The sequence below is a fragment of the Muscardinus avellanarius genome (genome assembly GCF_963383645.1).
Source record: "Muscardinus avellanarius genome assembly, chromosome: 9".
Taxonomy (NCBI): domain Eukaryota; kingdom Metazoa; phylum Chordata; class Mammalia; order Rodentia; family Gliridae; genus Muscardinus; species Muscardinus avellanarius.
The window spans coordinates 22,525,854-22,547,552 of NC_137795.1; the positions used below are offsets into that span (position 1 = coordinate 22,525,854).

At 39.2% G+C, this 21,699-nt stretch overlaps 1 protein-coding gene across 3 annotated transcripts in view; it reads right to left on the minus strand.

Moving 5' to 3' along the window:
* VPS41 (VPS41 subunit of HOPS complex) overlaps positions 1 to 21,699 on the minus strand; it is a gene marked incomplete at both ends in the record, with an annotated part of 185,786 nt that overhangs the window by 156,551 nt on the left and 7,536 nt on the right. For all 3 annotated transcript variants that reach the window (XM_080701307.1, XM_080701308.1, XM_080701306.1), the window contains one exon: positions 12,185 to 12,223. In XM_080701307.1, coding sequence (XP_080557433.1) covers positions 12,185 to 12,223 — 39 coding nt within the window. The remainder of the gene's footprint in view (positions 1 to 12,184; positions 12,224 to 21,699) is intronic.

Below are 21,699 nucleotides of genomic sequence, written 5' to 3' on the forward strand. Positions count from 1 at the left end.
TATGGAAGCAAACCATAGAATCTTAAAGTCAACAAAAACAAAAGGCCAAGTGACACTCAGAGGCAAAACAATTAGAATTACTCCAGACTTCCCAAACCAAGTCATGAAAGTCAGAGGGTTTGGAGTAACATATTCCAAATTCTAGTTTGTTTTTTATTTTATTTTATTTTTTTCATACTGGGGTTCCTGGAAACCCTTCTACCTCTGGGCTACACTCCCAGACCTATTTTTTTTTATATATTTTTATTTGGAAACAGGGTCTCTTAAGCCAGCAAGGCTGACTCCGAACCAGCGCAATCCTCCTGTCTCCGCCTCCCAAGAGCGGGGATTACAAGCATGAGCCACCACACTCGGCAATATTCCAAACTCTGAAAGAAAACAATTTCCAACCAAATATTTTCTACCGAGCAAACCTATCTATCAAATAAGATGGGGAAATAAGAAGCTTCCATGACAAACAGAAACTGAAGGAATTTATGTCTGCAAAACCAGTGCTAGAGAAAATGTCCAAGGAGATGAACTACAAAGAAAAAATAGGATATACAGGCCAGAACCAAAGAAACAAGATTTTCCATCCAGCAGACAACTAAGCAAAGAAGAATAAACAGTATCTCAAACAGAAATAAAATCTTAACATGTTAGGAATTAAAAATTATCTCTCAATAATCACACTGAATGTAAATGGCCTCAGCTCCCCAATAAAAAAACATAAAGTGGCAAAATGGATTAAAAATCAGAACCCATCCATCTGCTGCTTACAAGAAACACACCTTACAAGTAAAGATAGGAACAAACTCAAGGTAAAGGGCTGGAGCAAGGTAATCCATGCTAATGGAACTTGAAGGCAAGCAGGAATAGCAACTATGGTATCGGACAAGTTAGACTTCAAACCCAAGCTTATTAGAAGAGACAAAGAAGGTCATATTTTACTGGTAAAAGGAATAATCCAGCAAGAGGAAATAACAATAATCAACATCTATGCCCCAAACATAAGGGCAGCTACTTTCATAAATCAAACTCTTTGTTACATGAAGTCACACATAAATCCCAATACAATAATACTGGGAGACTTCAACATACCTCTCACAACATTAGACCGATCTTCCAGACAAAAGGTGAGTAAAGATGCCTCAGAACTAAAGAACACCATTAATCAAATGAACCTGTTGGACACATATAGAATATTTCACACAACTACAGCAGAGTTTAAATTTTTCTCAGCTGCTCACGGAACCTTCTTCAAAATAGATTACATCTGGGACACAAAATGAGCACTAGCAAATTTAAAAAATGTTACATACTTCCCTGTGTCATTTCAGACCATAATGGAATGAAACTAGAAATCAACTATAAGAAGACCCAGAGAAACAACATAAACATGCGGAGACTGAACACCACACTTCTGAATGAAAAATGGGTCATAGAAGATATAAGAGGTGAAATCAAGAAATTTCTAGAAACAAATGAAAATGAAGATACAACATATCAAGACCTCTGGAACACTTTGAAGGCAATATTTAGAGGAAAATTTATTTATTGCTCACATAAGAAAAACAGAAAATCTTCAAATAAATAACCTAATGACACACCTCAAAGCCCTTGAAAAGCAGGAACAATTGAACCCCAAAGCCAGTAGAAGACAGGAAATTAATAAAATTAAAGCAGAAATTAACAAAATAGAGAATAAAAAACAATACAGAAAATCAACAAAACCAAAAGCTGGTTTCTTGAAAAAATTAACAAGATAGATAAACCACTAGCCAATCTAAATAAAAAAAAGAGAAAATCAACCCAAATTATGAAGATAAGGGATGAAAAAGGAGACATTACTACTGACAGTGTAGAAATCCAGACGATTATCAGAAATTACTTTGAAAAACTATACTCCAACAAAACGGAAAATCTGGAGGAAATCGACAATTTCCTAGATAAATACAACCATCCTAAATTGAGTCAAGAAGATATAGAACACTTAAACCAACCAATAACAATCAAATAGACTAAAAGAGCAATAAAGATCTTACCATCAAAGAAAAGCCCAGGACCAGATGGTTTCCCCAGTGAATTCTATAAAGCCTTTATAGAAGAGCTAACCCCAATGCTCCTCAAACTATTTCGCGAAATATAAGTAACCGGGACTCTCCCAAATACATTCTATGAAGCCAACATTATACTAATACCCAAACCGAATAAAGACAGTTCAAGGAAGGAAAACTACAGGCCTATATCTCTGATGAACTTGGATGCAAAACTATTAAACAAAATACTAGCAACATGCATTCAAAACCACATCAAGAAAATCATACACCATGACCAGGTAGGCTTCATCCCAGGGATACAAGGCTGGTTCAACATACAAATATCAATCCATGTAATTAACCATATAAACAGAATCAAAGACAAAAATCACATGATCATTTCAATAGACGCTGAAAAAGCATTTGATAAAATTTAACATCCATTTATGATAAAAACACTGGAGAGAATGGGAATAAAAGGAACATATCTCAACATTATTAAGGCAATCTACAATAAGCTCACCGCTAACATCATATTAAATGGGGAAAAACTTCAAGAATTCCCCCTAAAAACAGGAATGAGACAAAAATGTCCATTATCACCACTACTCTTCAATACAGTACTAGAGACTCTAGCCAGAGCAATAAGGCAAGAAAAGGAAATCAAAGGAGTACAAATAGAAAAAGAAAAACTCACTTTCACTATTTGTAGATTACATGATATTATATTTAGAAAATGCAACAAATTCAACCAAAAGGCTTATAGAACTAATCAACAAATTCAGCAAAGTATCTGGATATAAAATCAATCTTAAAAAATCAGAAGCTTTCCTGTACACCAACCATAAACCCACTGAAAGAGAAATTCAGTAAACACTTCCACTCAGGATCTCCCACAAAATAATAAAATACTTAGGAATGAACTTAACCAAGAAGGTAAAAGATCTCTACAAAGAAAATTATAAAACATTGAAAAAAGAAATCAAAGATGTTAGAAGATGGAAAGATCTTCCATGTTCATGGATTGGCAGAATAAATATCATTAAAATGGCCATCCTTCCTAAAGTGATCTACAGATTCAACGCAATGCCCATTAAACTACCAAGATCATTCCTCACAGACAGAGAAAAATCAGTCCTTAAATTTATTTGGAATAACAAAATCCCAGAATAGCTAAAGTAGTTCTCAGCAACAAAAACCACGCAGGAGGAATCACAATACCTGACTTTAAACTATACTACAAAGCCACTGTAATAAAAACAGCATAGTACTGGCACAAAAACAGATACAGAGACCAATGAAGCAGAATAGAAGACCCAGAAACAAGTCCACACACTTTCAGCCAATTGATTTTTGACATAGGGGCCAAAAACATACACTGGAAAAAATATAGCCTGTTCAACAAATGGTGTAGGCAAAATTGGTTTTGGAAATTAATCCCACTTTCTCACCCTACACAAGAGTCAATTCAAGACAGATCAAAGACTTGAAAATTAAACCAGAGACCTTGAAGCTCCTTGACGAGGGCATAGGTCCAACACTGCAACACATAGGCACAGATAAACACTTTCTCAACAAGACCCCAAAGGCACAACAAACTAAAAGGCGAATCAATACATGGGATTGCATGGAACTGAAGAGCTTCTGTTCAGCAAAGGAAACTGTCAAGAACCTCACCCAAGAGCCAACAGAATGGGAGAAGATTTTTGCCACTTACACCTCTGATAGAATATACAGAGAACTCAAGAAACTCAATACTAAGAAAACAAAGCATCCAATCAAAAAATGGGCAAACAAACTAAATAGACACTTCAGAAAAGAAAAAATTCAAATGTCCAATAAATGCATGAAAAAATGCTCACCATCATTGACAATGAGAGAGATGCAAATCAAAACTACCCTGAGATTTCACCTAACTCCAACTAGAATGGCAATCATTCAAAACACAAACAACAAGTGCTGGTGAGGATGTGGAGAAGTAGGAACTCTAAAACATTGTTGGTGGGATTGCAAAGTGCAACCACTTTGGAAAAGAGTATGGTGAATCCTCAGAAGAATGGGAACAAATTTACTATTTGATCCAGCAATACCACTTCTGGGTATCTACCCAAAAGAAAGTAAACCAAACTCCCAAACTAATGCATGTGTATCTGTGTTCATAGCTGCACAGTTCACCATAGCCAAACTATGGAACCAGCCAAGATGTCCATTAACAGATGAATGGATTATGAAACTGTGGGATATGTACACAGTGGAATTTTACTCAGCCATTTAAAAAAACTCAATTTCATATTTTTCAGAGAAATGGATAGAACTGGAGGACATTATGCTAAGTGAGATTAGTCAGTCACAAAAAATAAGAAATCAGATGCTTTCCCTAATATGTGAAAGCTAAGGAGAAATGGGTCATAGGAGGAACTCTAGATGAAAAAGGAAATCCTATAGAGGAGCAAACAAGACAACCTAAATGAGGGGATGGGAGGGGGGAGGAAGGAAATTCTCTAAAACACACAATGTACTTAAACATATTGAAGTCAATCAGTAAGCCAAGCAAGGGAAGGAGGGATGGTGAGGGAATGGGGTTGAAATTGGGTAGGGGTTAAATCGGTGATGTGTACGTGTATGTACACACAATTTTTTTACCCCAATATGATGTATGAATATAATACACCAATAAAAAATTTAAAAAATTAAAAAATTAAATTAAAAATTAAAAGGACAAGGCCCGGTGTGGTGGAGCACGTTTGTAATCCCTGTGCTTGGGGGGCAGAGACAGGAGAATCGCGCAGGTTCAAAGCCAGCCATGCACGTTGGCTTCGGAGACCCTGTTTCCAAATAATAATGTAAAAAGTAGGTCTGGGAGTGTAGCCCGGAGGTAGAAGGGCTTCCAGGAACCCCAGTACCACAAAAAAAGAAAAAAAAAGAAAAAAAAAACACTCTTCTTTCTACTACATTCCTACCATGCTGAAGGTCTCACAGTTGGCTAACATACATGCACTGGTATGACTGTATCTGCACATATACTCCCTCCTTTGAGAAGACTCCCAGCCTCTCTGCCCAGATTCATCTTCCAAGGATCCAGGCATATTCATTCTTGAAGACTTTCAATGAAGCCATCCCTGACTATTGATCCACTCCTCTCTACTCCCATCTCATTTTGCTACCACTTATACTTATATCTTAAGCAATAGTCCTTAAGTGTTGAGAAGACCTTAGTACTTCAAAATGGCACTGAAATCCTTTTAAAGATAATGCATTTCTCTGTTATGCTTTTCAAAAGTAAGAGCCATCTAAGAAATTGTCTGGCTCACCATATCAAGGTGGAATAAGCAGTACAGTGTGTATTAGAAAAAAACCTAGGAAAGAGGGCCAAATTAGTTTTTCTATGAAATTTGCCACAACTAATTAAAGCATTACAATAAATGCAAGACACTTAACTATGGAGTCTCTTACTGAAATGCTGAACCATTTTGATTGTAATACAGTTTTGAATTTCTACTTCAACCACAAAATACATGTTAAAAACCTTGAAGTTTTACATACTGACATATTCATCACTTTCAATTACATTAATTATACTGTTTTTAGCCATTTCATTTCATTTGGTTATACTTTCTAAGATTAATTAAAAAAAAACATGTGGATAATTTGTGGCAAATAATATTTTTTCCAGCATACATTAACATGAAAATATGACCTAAAACATTTGTCTTCTGGATATACTGTATAAGTGCAGTTTATATGAAATACACCATTTCACAAAGTGGTAGATATATTGTTATACCACATGGTTGAACACAGTAACATTTTTTTTTCCCCTTGAGGTACTGGGGATTGAACTCAGGGACTTCTGAGCTGCATTCCCAGCCCTATTTTTTATTCTTTATTTTGAAACAGGGTCTCACTAAGTTTTGGAGGGCCTAAGTAGCTGAAGCTGGCTGTGAACCTGTGATCCTCCACCACGTACAAATTATTATTCACAAAACTGGAAATTATCCAAGCACTTGAAAAAGAAAGAAGTAGAAGTATATAAAGGAAATGCCTGTTCTACAAAAGCTTGATAATTATAAAACCTAATAGGAGGAAGAGATAGAGGTAAAAAAAAATAAAAAGAATTGTTTGGAAGACTAAGGTTTAATATATCACTATTAGAAGTAGAAAGTGATTCAAACTAAAGTAATCTTAAAGAAAAAAAAAAAAAAACTTCTCCCAAGGATGGACTGTAAACACTTACTATATACATATGCACATGAAGTCTGAACTTGGACCATCAGTTGCAAAATGAGTCAAACCATCACGTCTAAATTACAAATTGAGCTGGGCGTGGTGGTACACGCTTGTAATCCCAGCATTTGGGAGGCTGAGACAGGAGGATCCAGGTTTGCAGCCAACCTCAGCTACTTAGTGAGGCCCTCCACAACTTAGTGAGACCCTGTTTCAAAAATAAAGAATAAAAAATAGGGTTGGAGTGTAGCTCAAAGGTAGAATGTCCCTGGACTCCACCCCCAGTAGTGAAAAAAACAAGTTTAAGTTACAAATTGAAGATCGCTAGTATTTATGGAGTGCTCCCCATATGCTACCATACAAGATGATTTACAAACAATGTTACCTAATCCTCACTCCAACCATACCTAGCAAACTATAATTCCCGTTTTTCAGGAGCTGAAGAACTGAGGAGGTGGGTATTATGTCCAGGTTGCAAAAAAGTATGAGGGACAGCTGAGATATAAATCCCAGGGCTGAAGTCAGTCCTTTCACACAATCCCCAATAAGATACCAGAGCTAGAAGGCAAAATGAAAAGGAGCCAGAAATACAACCCATTTCTCCCACATGAACTATCTGATACTACAGTCAAGCCACACTGAACTTTGGGTCTCAGTTTCCTCAACTTTTCCTTTTCCTTCAATTTCTTTCCTCAGTTTAGTCAACTCTCATTCCCTGAATTCCTAATTTTTTTTTTTTGTCCACTTCTATTCTGAGTTTTTAATTTCCCATTTAAGGTCACTGAGCACATCTTCAAATGCTTGTTTACAATACTAAACTCAGCCAAACTATAGAACCAGCCAAGATTTCCATCAACAAATGAATGGACTACAAAACTATAACATATGTATATAATGGAATTTTATTCAGCTATAAAGAAAAACACAATTACTTCAATTGCAGGCAAATAGATAGAACTGGAGGACATTATGCTAAATGAGATTAGTCAGTCACAAAAAATAAGAAATTGGATGCTCTCCCTAATATGTGGAAGCTAAGGAGAGAATGGGTCATAGGAGGAGCTCTAGATGAATACGGAGATACTACAGATGAGCAAATAATGCCACCTAAATGAGGGGATGGAAGGGAAGAAGAGGGAAAATCTCTAATGCACATGATGTAGTTTAACAAACATATCAATATCAATCACTAAGCCAAACATGAGAAGGGAGGGGGAGGGAATGGGGTAGGAACTGGGTAAGGGCTAAATGGGTGATGTGTGCATGTATGTCTCCACCATCTTGCATCCCATTAAGATGTATGAATACAATGCACCAATAAAAAAAATTTTAAAATAAAACCTCATAGCTGGGCATGGTGGTACATCCTTATAATCATAGTACTTAGGGAGACAGGAGGATGGCAGATTCAGGGCCAGCCTCAGGAGCTTAGCAAGGCCCTCACAACCTAGTGAGACACTAATTAAAAAAATAATAAAATAGGGTTGAGGGTGTAGCTCAGAGACAGAATGTCCCTGGGTCCAATCCCCAATACCAAAATAGATAAATGAATGAATAAAATCAGCTCATGATGGAATGCTATGTTACTATTTCCTATTAACAAAAAGAATCAAAAAGCATAAACTGGATTCTCATAGTTTTGTTTTCTTCCTGTAAGAGCCTTCTATGGATGACACCTGCCATTTCCATTCATTTTTAAATATCTTAAGTGTTCTCAGATAGCAACAAAAAATGCTTCTGAAGAGGGGAAGATGAACCTGGGTAGCTTACTACTTTCTGAATTATGAAGATACAGTGATGTTTACTTTCTCCTATATGTGGTACCATTTCTTGGTGGTAGGAGAGAGGAGAAGGTAATGTTTCTGGGTACTCTTAAATTTCCTCTGCTGTTCTTTCTCTTTTACCACTAAGCCTATAAGGGATGCCTCCCATCTTTCTCAAAGACTTTATTTTCCCTTAAAATACCATCTTAACTGGTATTTTAACTTCCAAGCAGTTTTTAAGAAGGTTCCTTATTTAAGAAATGACCTGAGGACTCCCGGGAAGATAGCGAGATAGAAAAGCGGGGCTTACGAGCCCCACTGACAACCAATCTCTATTACCACAAAATCAATTCCTTTCATAGCCAGAAAACACCATCAGCAGAGAAACAAAATGTAATTACAAGGAACAGGGAAAAAGAGGGCTGGAAAAACAAGACACCAGAAAGAAACCAGACCGCAGTGCTGCGGCCGGAGCTGCAGTGCGAAGCAGTGGGCACTATCTTTCCTTGCAGCACCAGGCCCCAGAGAGGAGGGGAACTCAGAAAGGAGCTCAGAACCTCAGAGGAGATACGCCAGCCTCACGGCCAAGGACGTGGCAACAGCGCCTTATTGCTGGTGGCAGCAGCAAGTTCACTGGGCGGCTCTAGACCAACGCACTCAACAGCCCACCAGGCTCCAGAGAGGAGCAGCGGACAGCCAGCCGATGTGAGCCATTGCAGAGCAGCCAGGAGGAATTCGGGAAATTTCTCAGCGCAGATAGCATCTAAAGTTCCCAGAGGCTGGGCTCAGCACACCCTGCAGGGACTCAGAGCGGAGTTCAAAAACAGAGAAGAAATACGCCAGCCTCACGACCAAGGGCATGGCAGCGGTGCCATATTGTCACCAGCGACGGCAGCAGCGAATTCACTGAGTCCACTACAGCTCCATCTGCGCACTCAACAACAATGAGCCAAATTGCAGCCCCTAGAGGAGAAATCCCAGTACTGCACTCCCAGGGACTTGACCCAGTGGGGAAGTGGCGGTAGCAAAGATATCACACCATAGGAGAACGCCCAACCTGGCACCCCCCATGGTCTAAAGCAGCCTCGATTGACTCCCAGGGTCTGAGACTCTGCGATACAACCCAGTTAAGGAGTAGTGGGGACTGAGATACCACAGACTCAATTTCCAGAGCACCTTAAGTGAAGTCGTAGTGACCCAAGGGAAGAACCCAGAGATGGCACAAACTTCCTAAATCATGGGAAAGAGGAATAATACTGGAGCAATAAATGCCCACAACCCCACAAAATAAGAACCTAATAAAACAGAAATTCAGAGATTTCTAGAAGATCAAATCAGGAAAATACTGTAGAAATAATAGAGGAGTTTCGAAAAGAATTCAGAGAGAGCCAAAAAGAGATAAAGGATGCAATTAATGAAGTAAAGGCCTTAATCCAAAGTACAAACAACCGATTAGACCACATGGAGAATAGAATTTCGCTCTTAGAAGATGATCATTCAAAAAATGATCGCAGAGTTTCTAATCTAGAAAAAAATATCCGACAGCAGGAATCTGACATTGAAGAAATATGGGCCCATTTTAAGAGAGCTAACCTAAGAATAATTGGAATAGAGGAGGGAAAAGAAGGTGAAACCAAAAGGATCAACAATCTCTTCAAGAAAGTAATAGCAGAAAATTTTCCAAACCTAGACCAAGAGTTCGATACACAGGTCCAGGAAACTTATAGAACTCCCTTTAGACAGGATCGGAGAAGAAAATCCCCATGCCACATAATTGTCAAAATGACCAATGTGGAAGCCAAGCAGAGAATCTTAAAGGCAACAAAAACAAAGGGCCAAGTGACATTCAGAGGCAAACCAATTAGAATCACTCCAGACTTCCCAAACCAAGTCATGAGAGCCAGAAGGGCTTGGAGTAACATATTCCAAACTCTGAAAGAAAACAACTTCCAGACAAAAATTTCCTACCCAGGAAAACTTTCTATCAAATTAGATGGGGAAATAAGAAACTTCCATGACAAACAGAAACTGAAGGAATTTATGTCTTCAAAACCAACGCTAGAGAAAATACTCAAAGAGATTAACTACAAAGAAGAAATAGGTAACACACACCAGAACCAGAGAAACAAGATTTTCCATCCAAGACAACTAAGATTGGTTATCTGTGGAGATTCATTATTTATGTTGTCTTTTACCTATCTCTAAATTGTATTGTTTGCTTTTATTGTTGCTAAGTTTTAGGATTTCTAGTTGGAATATTAATATACCTTCAGATATAGCATTTGGAAATATTTTATCCCATTCAATCAGTAACTTTTAACTCTGTTTACATTGTCTTTGGATATACAATTTTTTTTTATTTTTTAGGGAGTTTGTTTACCCTTTTGTTGCCTGTGCCATTGAAATCATATCCAAGAAATCGCTGCCAATTTCAATGTTGTGAGGTTTTATGACCCAGATTTTCTCCTAAAAGTTTATAGTCTTAAGATTTATATTTAGGTCTTTTATCTATTTTGAGTTAATATTTGTATATGGTGTTAGTTAAGGGTTCAATTTCATTCTTTTTCATGTAATTATTTTTCAACAATATTTAATTAAAAGATTATTATTTCCTCCACCAAATGTTCGTGGAAACCTTGTCAAAAATAACTTGAAAATATAGGGAAGAATTTATCTCTAGGCTTTTATTTAATTCCAATGGTTTATATATCTGCCTTTATAACAGTACTTCACTGTTTCAATTATTGTAGCTTTATATGGTTTAAAATCAGAAAATATACATCTTCTAGCTTTGTTCTTTTTTGAGATCGTCTTAGGTATCTAGAGTCCATATTCCATATTAGGATAGATTTTTCTGAAAAATAAATAAATGTATGATAGTTTCACTTAAAAAAAAGAAAAAAGAAAAAAATATTCTCTGGTAAGAAAGAAAGCAAAAAGAAATATTGAAATGTTATCTTTAAGTCATCAAAAGCTTGGTATCAGACAAATGAAACTGTTATGTGAGATTATCATTTTTAATTTTGGATAAATTGCTATAATACTAGATGTCAACCACTAAGCCAAGCATGGGAAGGGGGGATGGGGAGGGAATGGGGTGGGGATCGGGTGGGGGCTGACTGGGCAATGTGTGCATGTATGTCTACAAAAGTATTTTTTTTATCCTATTATGATGTATGAACACAGTGCACCAATAAAAAAAATTTTTAAATGGAAAAAGAAAATTCAATGTTTTAGGAATTTTGCCAATATGTATTTCACATGCATTAAAAGAATGAGTAAAGAATAAATATTGTTGTGGGAGTATAGCTCAGTGGTTGAGCACTTGCCCAGCATGTGGGAGGCCCTGGGTTTAATCCCCAGCACTGAGTCAAAAAGAAAAGAACAAATATTATAAAATGTATAGTGGATAACTTAAAACAAAAATTGACATTAAGCCAGGCGTGGTAGCACACACTTGTAATCCCAGCATTCGGGAGGCGGTTCACGGACAGCCTCAGCTACTTAGTGAGGCCCTCCACAACTTAGTGAGACCCTGTTTCAAAATAAAGAATAAAAAATAAAGCAGAGGGTGTAACTCGGAGGTCAAATACCCCTGTCCCTGGGTTCCATCCCCAAACCCGCAAAAAAAAAAAAAAAAAAAAAAAAAAAATTGGCATTAAAGTGTTGAGATTATTTTTAAAACTATCAATTTTACCAGTGCCCACATGCTTCCGGTTAAAATACTTTTTAAAGTCGGGCGTGGTGGCACACACTTGACACTTGTAATCCCCACACTTGGGAGGCTGAGACAGGAGGATCATGAAGGTTCAAAGCCAGCCTCAGCTGGCTTAAGAAACCCTGTTTCCAAATAAAATATAAAATAGGTCAGAGAGTGTAGCCTGGAGGTAGAAGGCCCCTGGGTTCCATCCCCAGTACTACCAAAAAATAGAATAAAGTAAAATAAAATACTTTTTAAGATGAAAAGAAAACTTTTACTCCTTTTTATTTTTAAACTAAGCTGTTTGACACCTTAAAGACAATTGACATACCCCAAGGTTCTATTTTATATCCCTACTTTACCTACTGCTTCCTCCCACAAACCCCTGGAAATGTTCCACTTAGCAAAGCAAAGCAAGCTCAAGAAAGTAACTAACATGGCTGGCTTCAAAACCTAAAGCTCCTGAAGTATCACCTTACCTCAGACTCATCTGTAGATTCTTCAAGAGACCCAATATCCTACAAAGCACAAAGAGGGAAAATGGTCAGAACAAAGAAAAAGAATAAAACCATATGCCAAGGGAAAGAGTCCTTGTGTCCCCACCTCTAACACCCCTCTTGGAAAGGAAATCTGTACCTGTGCTTTGGAGGACACTCTACATACCTGCTCCCCCTCCATGCTTCCTACAGTGCTACACCCTGGCCATCATGAACTGCTTCCTGTGGGGTCACTGGGGTCCACACTTCTGTTAACCTCTCAAGCAGTCAGCAGGTGAACAACTGCCCCAGGAACTTGTCACCTGAGCACTTGACTCTTTCACTATCTAAAAATGGAAATTTATCCAGCAAAGCAGCCTCGCTGATCTCAGAAAACAGGAAACTTCCATTTCAAATGACCCGTCAGCTGATTTTTACACTGAAAGGCTCTTGTGTTATTTATTATGATGTTATTAATCTGGCTGAGTCAAAATGACTGTCTTATTTAAACAGCTTTTTAAAATGAATCCCCCTGCAGTGGTATCCATCAGACCTTGTATATGCAGGCTGTGTAATTTGTGTGCACTCTTTAAACTGTTAACTCTTAAGATAAATTCTGCCATTTAACAGTTTCCCTCTTGCTAGACAACGAATCTTGCTGCTCTGGAAAAGACAAAGCAAAAAGGGAAAAATTGACTTGATCCTGCTAATCTCTCACCTGTCTGCTGAAAGAGAGAATCTGCTGATGCCATGCATCCTCAAAGAGGTCAGCAAAACGAAGATTTACTTAACATACTTATAGATATCAATAGCAATAAAAGGTTACAACTAATATGCTGACACTGAATGCAAGCATTTTATGACAATCCATGAGATAAACAAAGAAAGAACAAAAAGATGGGGCAAGGCCATTTTAGATCTAACTAATATTTTTCAAGAAAAAACAAACCTTTTAAAGAAAGTCAGATGCATACATTACTTAATTCAAGGTGGATAGTAAGATAAATGCAAATCTGGTATCTAAAATCATTTTTATTTCATACATCAAAAATCAGCACAAGCTTGATGAGCAGCAGGTACCCTCTAGAGTACAATCTTAATAAAAATATAGTCCTTGCACTCAAAGACCATTTGTAAATTAAGAATATATATTATCATCAAAGGGATAATAAAATTAATTTTTTTTTTTTTTTTTTTTGGTGGTACTGGGTTTCCTGGAAGCCCTTCTACCTCCAGGCTACACTCCCAGACCTATTTTTATATTTTTATTTGGAAACAGGGTCTCTTAAGCCAGCACAGCTGGCTTCAAACCTGTGCAATCCTCCTGTCTCCGCCTCCCAAGGGTGGGGAATATAAGCATGTGCCACCACGCCAGGCTAAGAATTTTATCTCATTAGCCAGAATATTAGAATCTCATCTTAAACATTATGCAGCCTGTTTAATTGAGTATTACTCTAAACCTTAGAAAGTTATTATTTTGAAGATACAATTATTTTGAAGATAAAATCACCAACAGTAATTTTTTGTTCTTAGCACCACCTGACTGTCCTCCAGATAGCTAGCAACAGGTATCACATCCACACTTTTAAACTGATTCTTCTCTGCACTAACCATCCAGTTCCTAATTTTAGTCCTTGTAGAATCTTGATCCTTCTCCTTGGCCACAATCTACTTTTAATATTCATAGTCATTATTCTAACAGAATAGAGAGCCCAAAAATAGGTCCAAAGATATATGGCCAACTAATTTTCCACAAGGGCACAGAGAAGACATAATGGGGAAAGAATAGTCTCTTCAATAACGGTGCTGGGAGAACTGGATTTCCACATGGAAAACATTAAAATTAGACACCAACCACAGAAATCAACTCAAAGTAGATTAAAAAACCTAAAGATAAGATCTGAAACAATTAAACTTCCCAGGGGAAAAAGAAAAGTTCCTTGACACTGGCCTTAACAATGCTTTCTTAGATATCATACCAAAAGCGTAGCCTACAGATGCAAATATAAATAATTGGGACTACGTCAAACTAAAAATCCTTCACACAGCAAAGAAAACAATCAAAAAAATGAAAAGGCAACCCATATACGGACTGGGAAAAATATTTACAAGCCATATTTCTGATAAAGGTTAATAACCAAAATTTATAATAAAAAGCCTATACAACTCAACACCAAGAAAATATATAACCCAATTTTTTAAAAAAGAACATTTCTGCCAGGCGTGGTGGCGCACGCTTGTAAACCCCACTCTTGGGAGGTGGAGACAGGAGGATCACACAGGTTCAAAGTCAGCCATGCTGGCTTAAGAACCCTGTTTCCAAAAATAAAAAAGTATAAAATAGGTCTGGGAGTATAGGCCAGAGGTAGAAGGGATTCCAGGAACCTCAGTACCACCACCAAAAAAAAAAAAAAAAAAAGAATGTTTCTCAAAAAAGACATAAAATGACCAACAGGTATATGAAAAGGTGTTCAAAATCACTAACCATTAAGAAAAATGCAAATCAAAACCACTAGGAGATATTACCTCATACCCATTAGGGTACCTACTATCAGAAAGGCAGAAATAACTAGTGTTGACAAGGGTGTGGAAGTAAGGAAACCTTGGACAGTGTTGGTAGAAATGAGGTTGCTGCAGCCATTACAGAAAACAGTAGAAAAGTTCTTAAAACATTAAAAATACAGTTACTATAGGACTTCCGGGAATATGGCGACTGAGAAAAGCGGGGCTTAAGAGCCCCGCTAACAACTAATCTCCATTACCACAAAATCAGCGCCTTTCATAGCCAGAAAACACCATCACCAGAGAAACAAAAAAATCACCAGGCTCCAGAGAGAAAGCGGACTGAGAACAGAGCTCAGAGCCACAGAGGAGATACACCGGCCTCACGCCTGAGGACGCGGCAGCAGCGCCATATTACCAGCGGCAGCGGCGACTTCACCGGACGGCTACAGCAAGCCGAGGTGAGCCGCTGTGGAACAGCCAGGCGGGATTTCTCGGCGCCATATTGCCACCGGCGGCGGCAGCAGAGATTTCACCGAATCCAGTACAGCTAAATCTGCGTACTCAAGAAGAGTGAGTCAAATTGCGGGCCCCAGAGGAAAATCCCAGTACTGTACTCCCTGGGACTTGACCCAGTGGGAAAGGGGCGGTGGCAGAGATATCACATTATAGGAGAACGTGCAACCTGGCACCCCCCACAGTCTAAAGCAGCCTCTATCGACTCTCTGGGTCGGAGACTCTGTGATACAACCAGTAAAGGAGTAGTGGGGTCTGAGATACTACTGACTCGAGATCCAGAACACCTTAAGTGAAGTCATAGTGACCCAAGGGAAGAACCCAGAGAAGGCACAAACTTCCAAAATCATGGGAAAGAGGAATAATACTGGAGCAATGAATGCCCACAACCCCACAACATCAGAACCCGATAAAACAGAAAATCAGAGATTTCTAGAAGATCAAATCAGGAAAATAAATGTAGAAATAATAGAGGTGCTTTGAAAAGAACTCAGAGTGAGCCAAAAAGAGATCAAGGATGCAATTAATGAAGTAAAGGCCTCAATTCAAAGCACAAACAACCGATTAGACCACATGGAGAACAGAATCTCGCTCTTAGAAGATGATCATTCCAAAAATGAACGCATAGTTTCTAATCCAGAAAAAAATATCCGACAGCAGGAATCTGACATTGAAGAAATATGGGCCCATTTTAAGAGAGCTAACCTAAGAATAATTGGAATAGAGGAGGGAAAAGAAGGTGAAACCAAAGGGATCAACAATCTTTTCAAGGAAGTAATAGCAGAAAATTTTCCAAACATAGAGCAAGAGGTTGATACACAGGTCCAGGAAACTTATAGAACTCCCTTCAGACAGGATGGGAGAAGAGGATCCCCATGCCACATAATTGTCAAAATGACCAATGTGGAAGCCAAGCAGAGAATCTTAAAGGCAACAAAAACAAAGGGCCAAGTGACATTCAGAGGCAAACCAATTAGAATCACTCCAGACTTCCCAAACCAAGTCATGAGAGCCAGAAGGGCTTGGAGTAACATATTCCAAACTCTGAATGAAAACAACTTCCAGACAAAAATTTCCTACCCAGCAAAACTTTCTATCAAATTAGATGGAGAAATAAGAAGCTTCCATGACAAACAGAAACTGAAGGAATTTATGTCTTCAAAACCAGCACTAGAGAAAATACTCAAAGAGATTAACTACAAAGAAGAAATAGTAAACACACACCAGAACCAGAGAAATAAGAGTTTCCATCCAACAGACAACTAAGACTGGTTATCTGTGGAGATTCATTATTTATGTTAGTCTTTTACCTATCTCTAAAGGGTATTGTTTGCCTTTATTGTTGTTAATTTTTAGGATTTCTAGTTGAAATATTAATATACCTTCAGATATAGCATTTGGAAATATCTTATCCCATTCTATTCGTAACTGTTAACTCTGTTTACATTGTCTTTGGATATACAATATTTTTTTTTATTTTTTAGGGAGTTTGTATACTCTTCTGTTGCCTGTGCCATTGAAATCATATCCAAGAAATCACTGCCAATTTCAATGTTGTGAGGTTTTATGACCCAGGTTTTCTCCTAAAAGTTTACAGTCTTAAGATTTATATTTAGGTCTTTTATCTATTTTGAGTTAATATTTGTATATGGGATTAGGTAAGGGCCCAACTTTATTCTTTTCCATGTAATTATTATGTTTCAACAATATTTAGTTAAAAGATTATTATTTCTACCACCAAATGTTCGTGGAAACCTTGTCAAAAATAACTTGACAATATAGGGAAGAATTTAGCTCTAGGCTTTTATTTAACTCCAATGGTTTATATATCTGCCTTTAGAATAGTACTACACTGTTTCAATTATTGTAGCTTTATATGGTTTGAAATCAGAAAATATATATCTTCTAGCTTTGTTCTTTTTCAAGATCGTTTTGGGTATCTAGAGTCCATTTTCCATATTAGGATAGATTTTTTTTCTGAAAAATAAATATATAAATATATGATCTTTTCACCTAAAAAAAATAGAAAAAAAAATTCTCTGGTAAGAAAGAAAGTAAAAAGAAATATTGAAATGTTATCTTTAAGTCATCAAAAGCTTGGTATCAGACAAATGAAACTGTTATGTGAGATTATCATTTTTAATTTTGGATAAATTGCTATAATACTAGATGTCAACCACTAAGCCAAGCATGGGAGGGAGGGATGGGGAGAGAATGGGGTGGGGTTCGGGTGGGGGCTGACTGGGCGATGTGTGCATGTATGTCTACAAAAGTTTGTATCCCACTATGATGTATGAATACAGTGCACCAATAAAAATAAATAAATAAATAAATAAATAAAAATAGATAAATATATAAATAAAAATAAATAAATAAATAAAAATACAGTTACTATGTAACCCAGATAGCCTTCTTCTGGGTATACATCCAAGTGAACTATATCCATCACCTCCTTATGCTATCTACACTCTCATGTTCATTACAGCATTTATTCACATTAACTACGCTCTTCAGCTTAGTTAAAAAACTGTCTCACACACACACACACACACACACACACACACACACACACACAAACATTACTCAGCATTTAGAAAGGAGAGCACAGCATTTGTGAGAGTGTAAGTAGACCTGGAAGACATTATGCTATGTGAAATAAGCCAGACACAGAAACAAATTTGCATGATCTCACTTATATTTGGAATTTTAAGAAAAAAAATCAAATATACATAGATAAAAGAATAAAACAGTGATTATTAGGAGGAGGAGAGTTTGGAAATCCAGAGACATAGGTCAAAGGACATAAAGTAGCAGACATGATGAATGTACAAGTCTAAAGAACTAATATAAAACATGAAGACTTCAGTTAGTAATAGTGTATTATATTCAGGATTTTTGCTTAAATGAGCAGATTATAGTTGTTCTTGCTATGGAGGGTTAGATAACTATAAGATTATGGATCTATTACTTTGCCCCACCATAGTAACTACTTCACATTCTGTGTGTGCTATGAAACTATATCAAGACTTTAAATTTACAGAGTAAAATTTATTTGTAAAGGATTTACTATTTTAATTACTTTACTGAACACAATCACACATTTCTCATAATCCTAAATGCAGTACCAGTCTGTAACACAGCTTCTTGAACCTTTCTAACAACCCTTGAGATTGGAATGGTGAAGATTCAAGGTCGAACTTCATGATTTCTTTGTAGCATTGGGAATTGACCCCAGAGACATTTTGCCTCTGAGCTACACCCTCAGCCTTTTCAGAAAAATTACATTACCTATGGACATTTTTTAAAATTTGGAATCCATTCAAATATGCACAAAGGGTAAGTGGTTGAATGTCCATGTTTTCATTAAGACAAAACACATAAATCCCCATTCAGCAATGTGAAACACCAAAACCTCAAAATCAAATTATACTCTTGCTATGTATGCATCAGAAAGAATTCAGTGCCAGAATGTGATACCTTGAGGCCTATAGATCTCAAAGACCTGAGTTTTCAGGAAAAACCAGGCTCCCAGGGGAGTTTCCTGTAACAGCTGATCAATCAAGAACACTTACTCCAGGACAAGGTAGAACCTCCCCTCAGTTTTAGCATAAACTTCTTGGAATAGAAGGAATCATGCCTTTGTCCACAATCCTACCACAGCAAAGCATGCATAACTTCAGAAATTAGCCTGGTTTGTTATTTCTTAGCTTCCTTCCTTCACCAATTCCTTCTATTTAAAGTTTTAGAGATGAAGTGAACAAGATGGCATAAATAACCCCATTGAGGGATTCAGGAAGTATGAACCCTGAACAAGGTTAGCATTCAGAGTGCATGGTTTTCAAACTTTTTTTTTTTTTGCCTCATTTAAGCAATCTTAATATTATTTTAAAATTTTTATTGGTACAATGTAGTCATATATCTTAATGGGGTACAAGATGGTAGAGGCATACATGCACACATCACTCATTTAGCCCTTCCCCAAATTCTACCCCATTCTCTACCCCCTCCCTTCTTCTCATGTTTGGCTTAGTGATTGACTTTGAAATGTTTGTGAATGTATATCATGTACATTAGGGAATTTCCCTCTTCCCCCCCTTTCATCCCTCTCAATTAGGTCACCTTATTTGCTCATCTAGGGTTTCTCCTTGGTCTAGAGTTTCTCCTATTGTTGGATCATATGGTAGGTTCAATTCCATTCTTCTGAAGATCTTCCATACTGTTTTCCAAACTGGCTGAACTAATTTGCAATCCCACCAACAATGTATTAGAGTTCCCACTTCTCCACATCCTCACTAGCATTTGTTGTTGTGTTTTGAAGTTTTTAATTGGAGTTAGGTGAAATCTCAGGGTAGTTTTATTTTGCATCTCTCTGACTGCCAATGATGTTGAACAGCGATCTTTATTTTTATTGGTGCATTGTAATCATACATCACATTGGAATACAAGACTTGAGAGAATACACAAGCACACATCATCCAATTAGCCCTCATCCAGTCCCCATCCCATTCCCTCCCTCTTCCTCGATCCCATGCTTGTTTGGTGATTAACTTTGATACATATGTTTATGTACCTCCTGCTTTTTAAAGAGGCTCCATCCTCCCCTATTCCATACCCTCTGATTGGTTACCTTAATTGCTTCACTATAGGGCCCTTTCTATAGCTCGACCACTTCCTGTTGCCCCTTTGCTCCTAGTTATTGCTGATTCGGGGAAGCATCTGGTTTTAATTTTCTGCGATATTTCTCTGTGCATCCCACGTTGCAAATACCGATCCCACTCTTGATGGCTCCAGTTGTGGACTGGCTACCCAGTGGACTGATCCAGACCTCACTGGCTCAAGCAGCAGCCTTGCCTCATGGGAGGCCCCGATTCTGGTCTCGCTGGCCCCAGCACCGGCCTAACCCCTCGGCAGGCTCCAAATCTGGCCTCAGAGGCCTCAATAGCGGTGTTGCCTCACGGAAGGCTCTGATGCTGGCTAGTGGCCCTGGCACCGGCTGAACCCCTCAGTAGGCTCTGATCCCGGCCTCGGAGGCCCCAGCACCAGCCTTGCCTCGCAGCAGGTTCCGATCCCGGCCTCGCTGGCCCCAGCTACGGCCTAACCCCTCGGCAGGCTCCGATCCCAGCCTCGGAGGCCTCAATAACGGCCTTACCTCACGGAAGGCTCCGATGCCAGCCGTTGGCCCCAGCACCGGCCTAACCCCTCGGCAGGCTCTGATCCAGGCCTCGGAGGCCCCAGCATCGGCCTTACCTCGTGGCAGGCTCCGATCCCGGCCTCGCTGGCCCTAGCACCAGCGTAACCCCTTGGCAGGTTCCAATCCCGGCCTCGAAGGCCTCAATAACGGCCTTGCCTCACAGAAGGCTCTGATGCTGGCCGTTGGCCCCAGTACCGGCCTAACCCCTCGGCAGGCTCCGATCACGGCCTCGGAGACCCCAGCACCGGCCTGGCCTCATGGCAGGCTCCGATCCTGGCCATGCTGGCCCTGGCACTGGCCTGACCCCTCGGCAGGCTCCAATCCCAGCCTCGGAGACCCCAGCAACGGCCTTGCCTCACGGCATACTCCAATCCCGGCCTCGTTGGCCCCGGCACCGACCTAACCCCTCAGCAGGCTCCGATCCCGGCCTCAGAGGCTCCAGCACCGGCCTTGCCTCATGGCAGGCTCCGATCCCGGCCTCGCTGGCCCCAGCACCAGCCTAACCCCTCGGCAGGCTCTGATCCCGGCCTCCGAGGCCTCAATAACAGCCTTGCCTCATGGAAGGCTCCGATGCCGGCCGTTGGCCCTGGCACCAGCCTAACCCCTCAGCAGGCTCCGATCCCGGCCTTGGAGGCCCCAGCACCAGCCTTGCCTCATGGCAGGCTCTGATCCCAGCTTTGCTGTGTCCGTCACCAGCCTCACCCCTCAGCAGGCTCTAATCCGAGCACCCTCTTCACCCAACTATTTGTCCCACGTTCTCAAGGGTGCATGGTGGTGGTAGCATTCTGCCTCTGGGGTCATTACTTCAAAGGTTCCAGGTGTAATGCATCAGATATCTGCCTCCCCTGAGTACTGGCCACTGCCATTGCCACTGCTTCCACCATTTCAAATCTTTCCCAAGCTCTTTTTCCACTCTGAATGTTGTCCAGTCTTCCTAAGCATGCATGACGGTAGCTTTGGTGTAATTTCTCCAAAAATAAAAAATAAAAAAATAAGGTTGGTAGGCTCCGATTTCTGCTTCTCCTGAATACATGTCTCCACTGCCAACGCAGAAACCGCTTTCAGCACCGCCTTTCTCCTTGGTCTCCACTAAAGTCTCTCTCCTTACAGGTGATGTCCAAGATTCTTAACAATGTAGAGAAGAAGCAGTCCTCCTTAGCAGGGAATTTTTCCAATAATTCCAGTTCATTTGGATAAGTTTTGTGTGCATCTCCAGTATCCTGGCATCCGCCACCTCCTTGACCCATCTCTGATATTTTCCTTTTTTCTTTTTCTTTTCCTTTTTTACAGGGTCCTTCCGGGTGGAGAG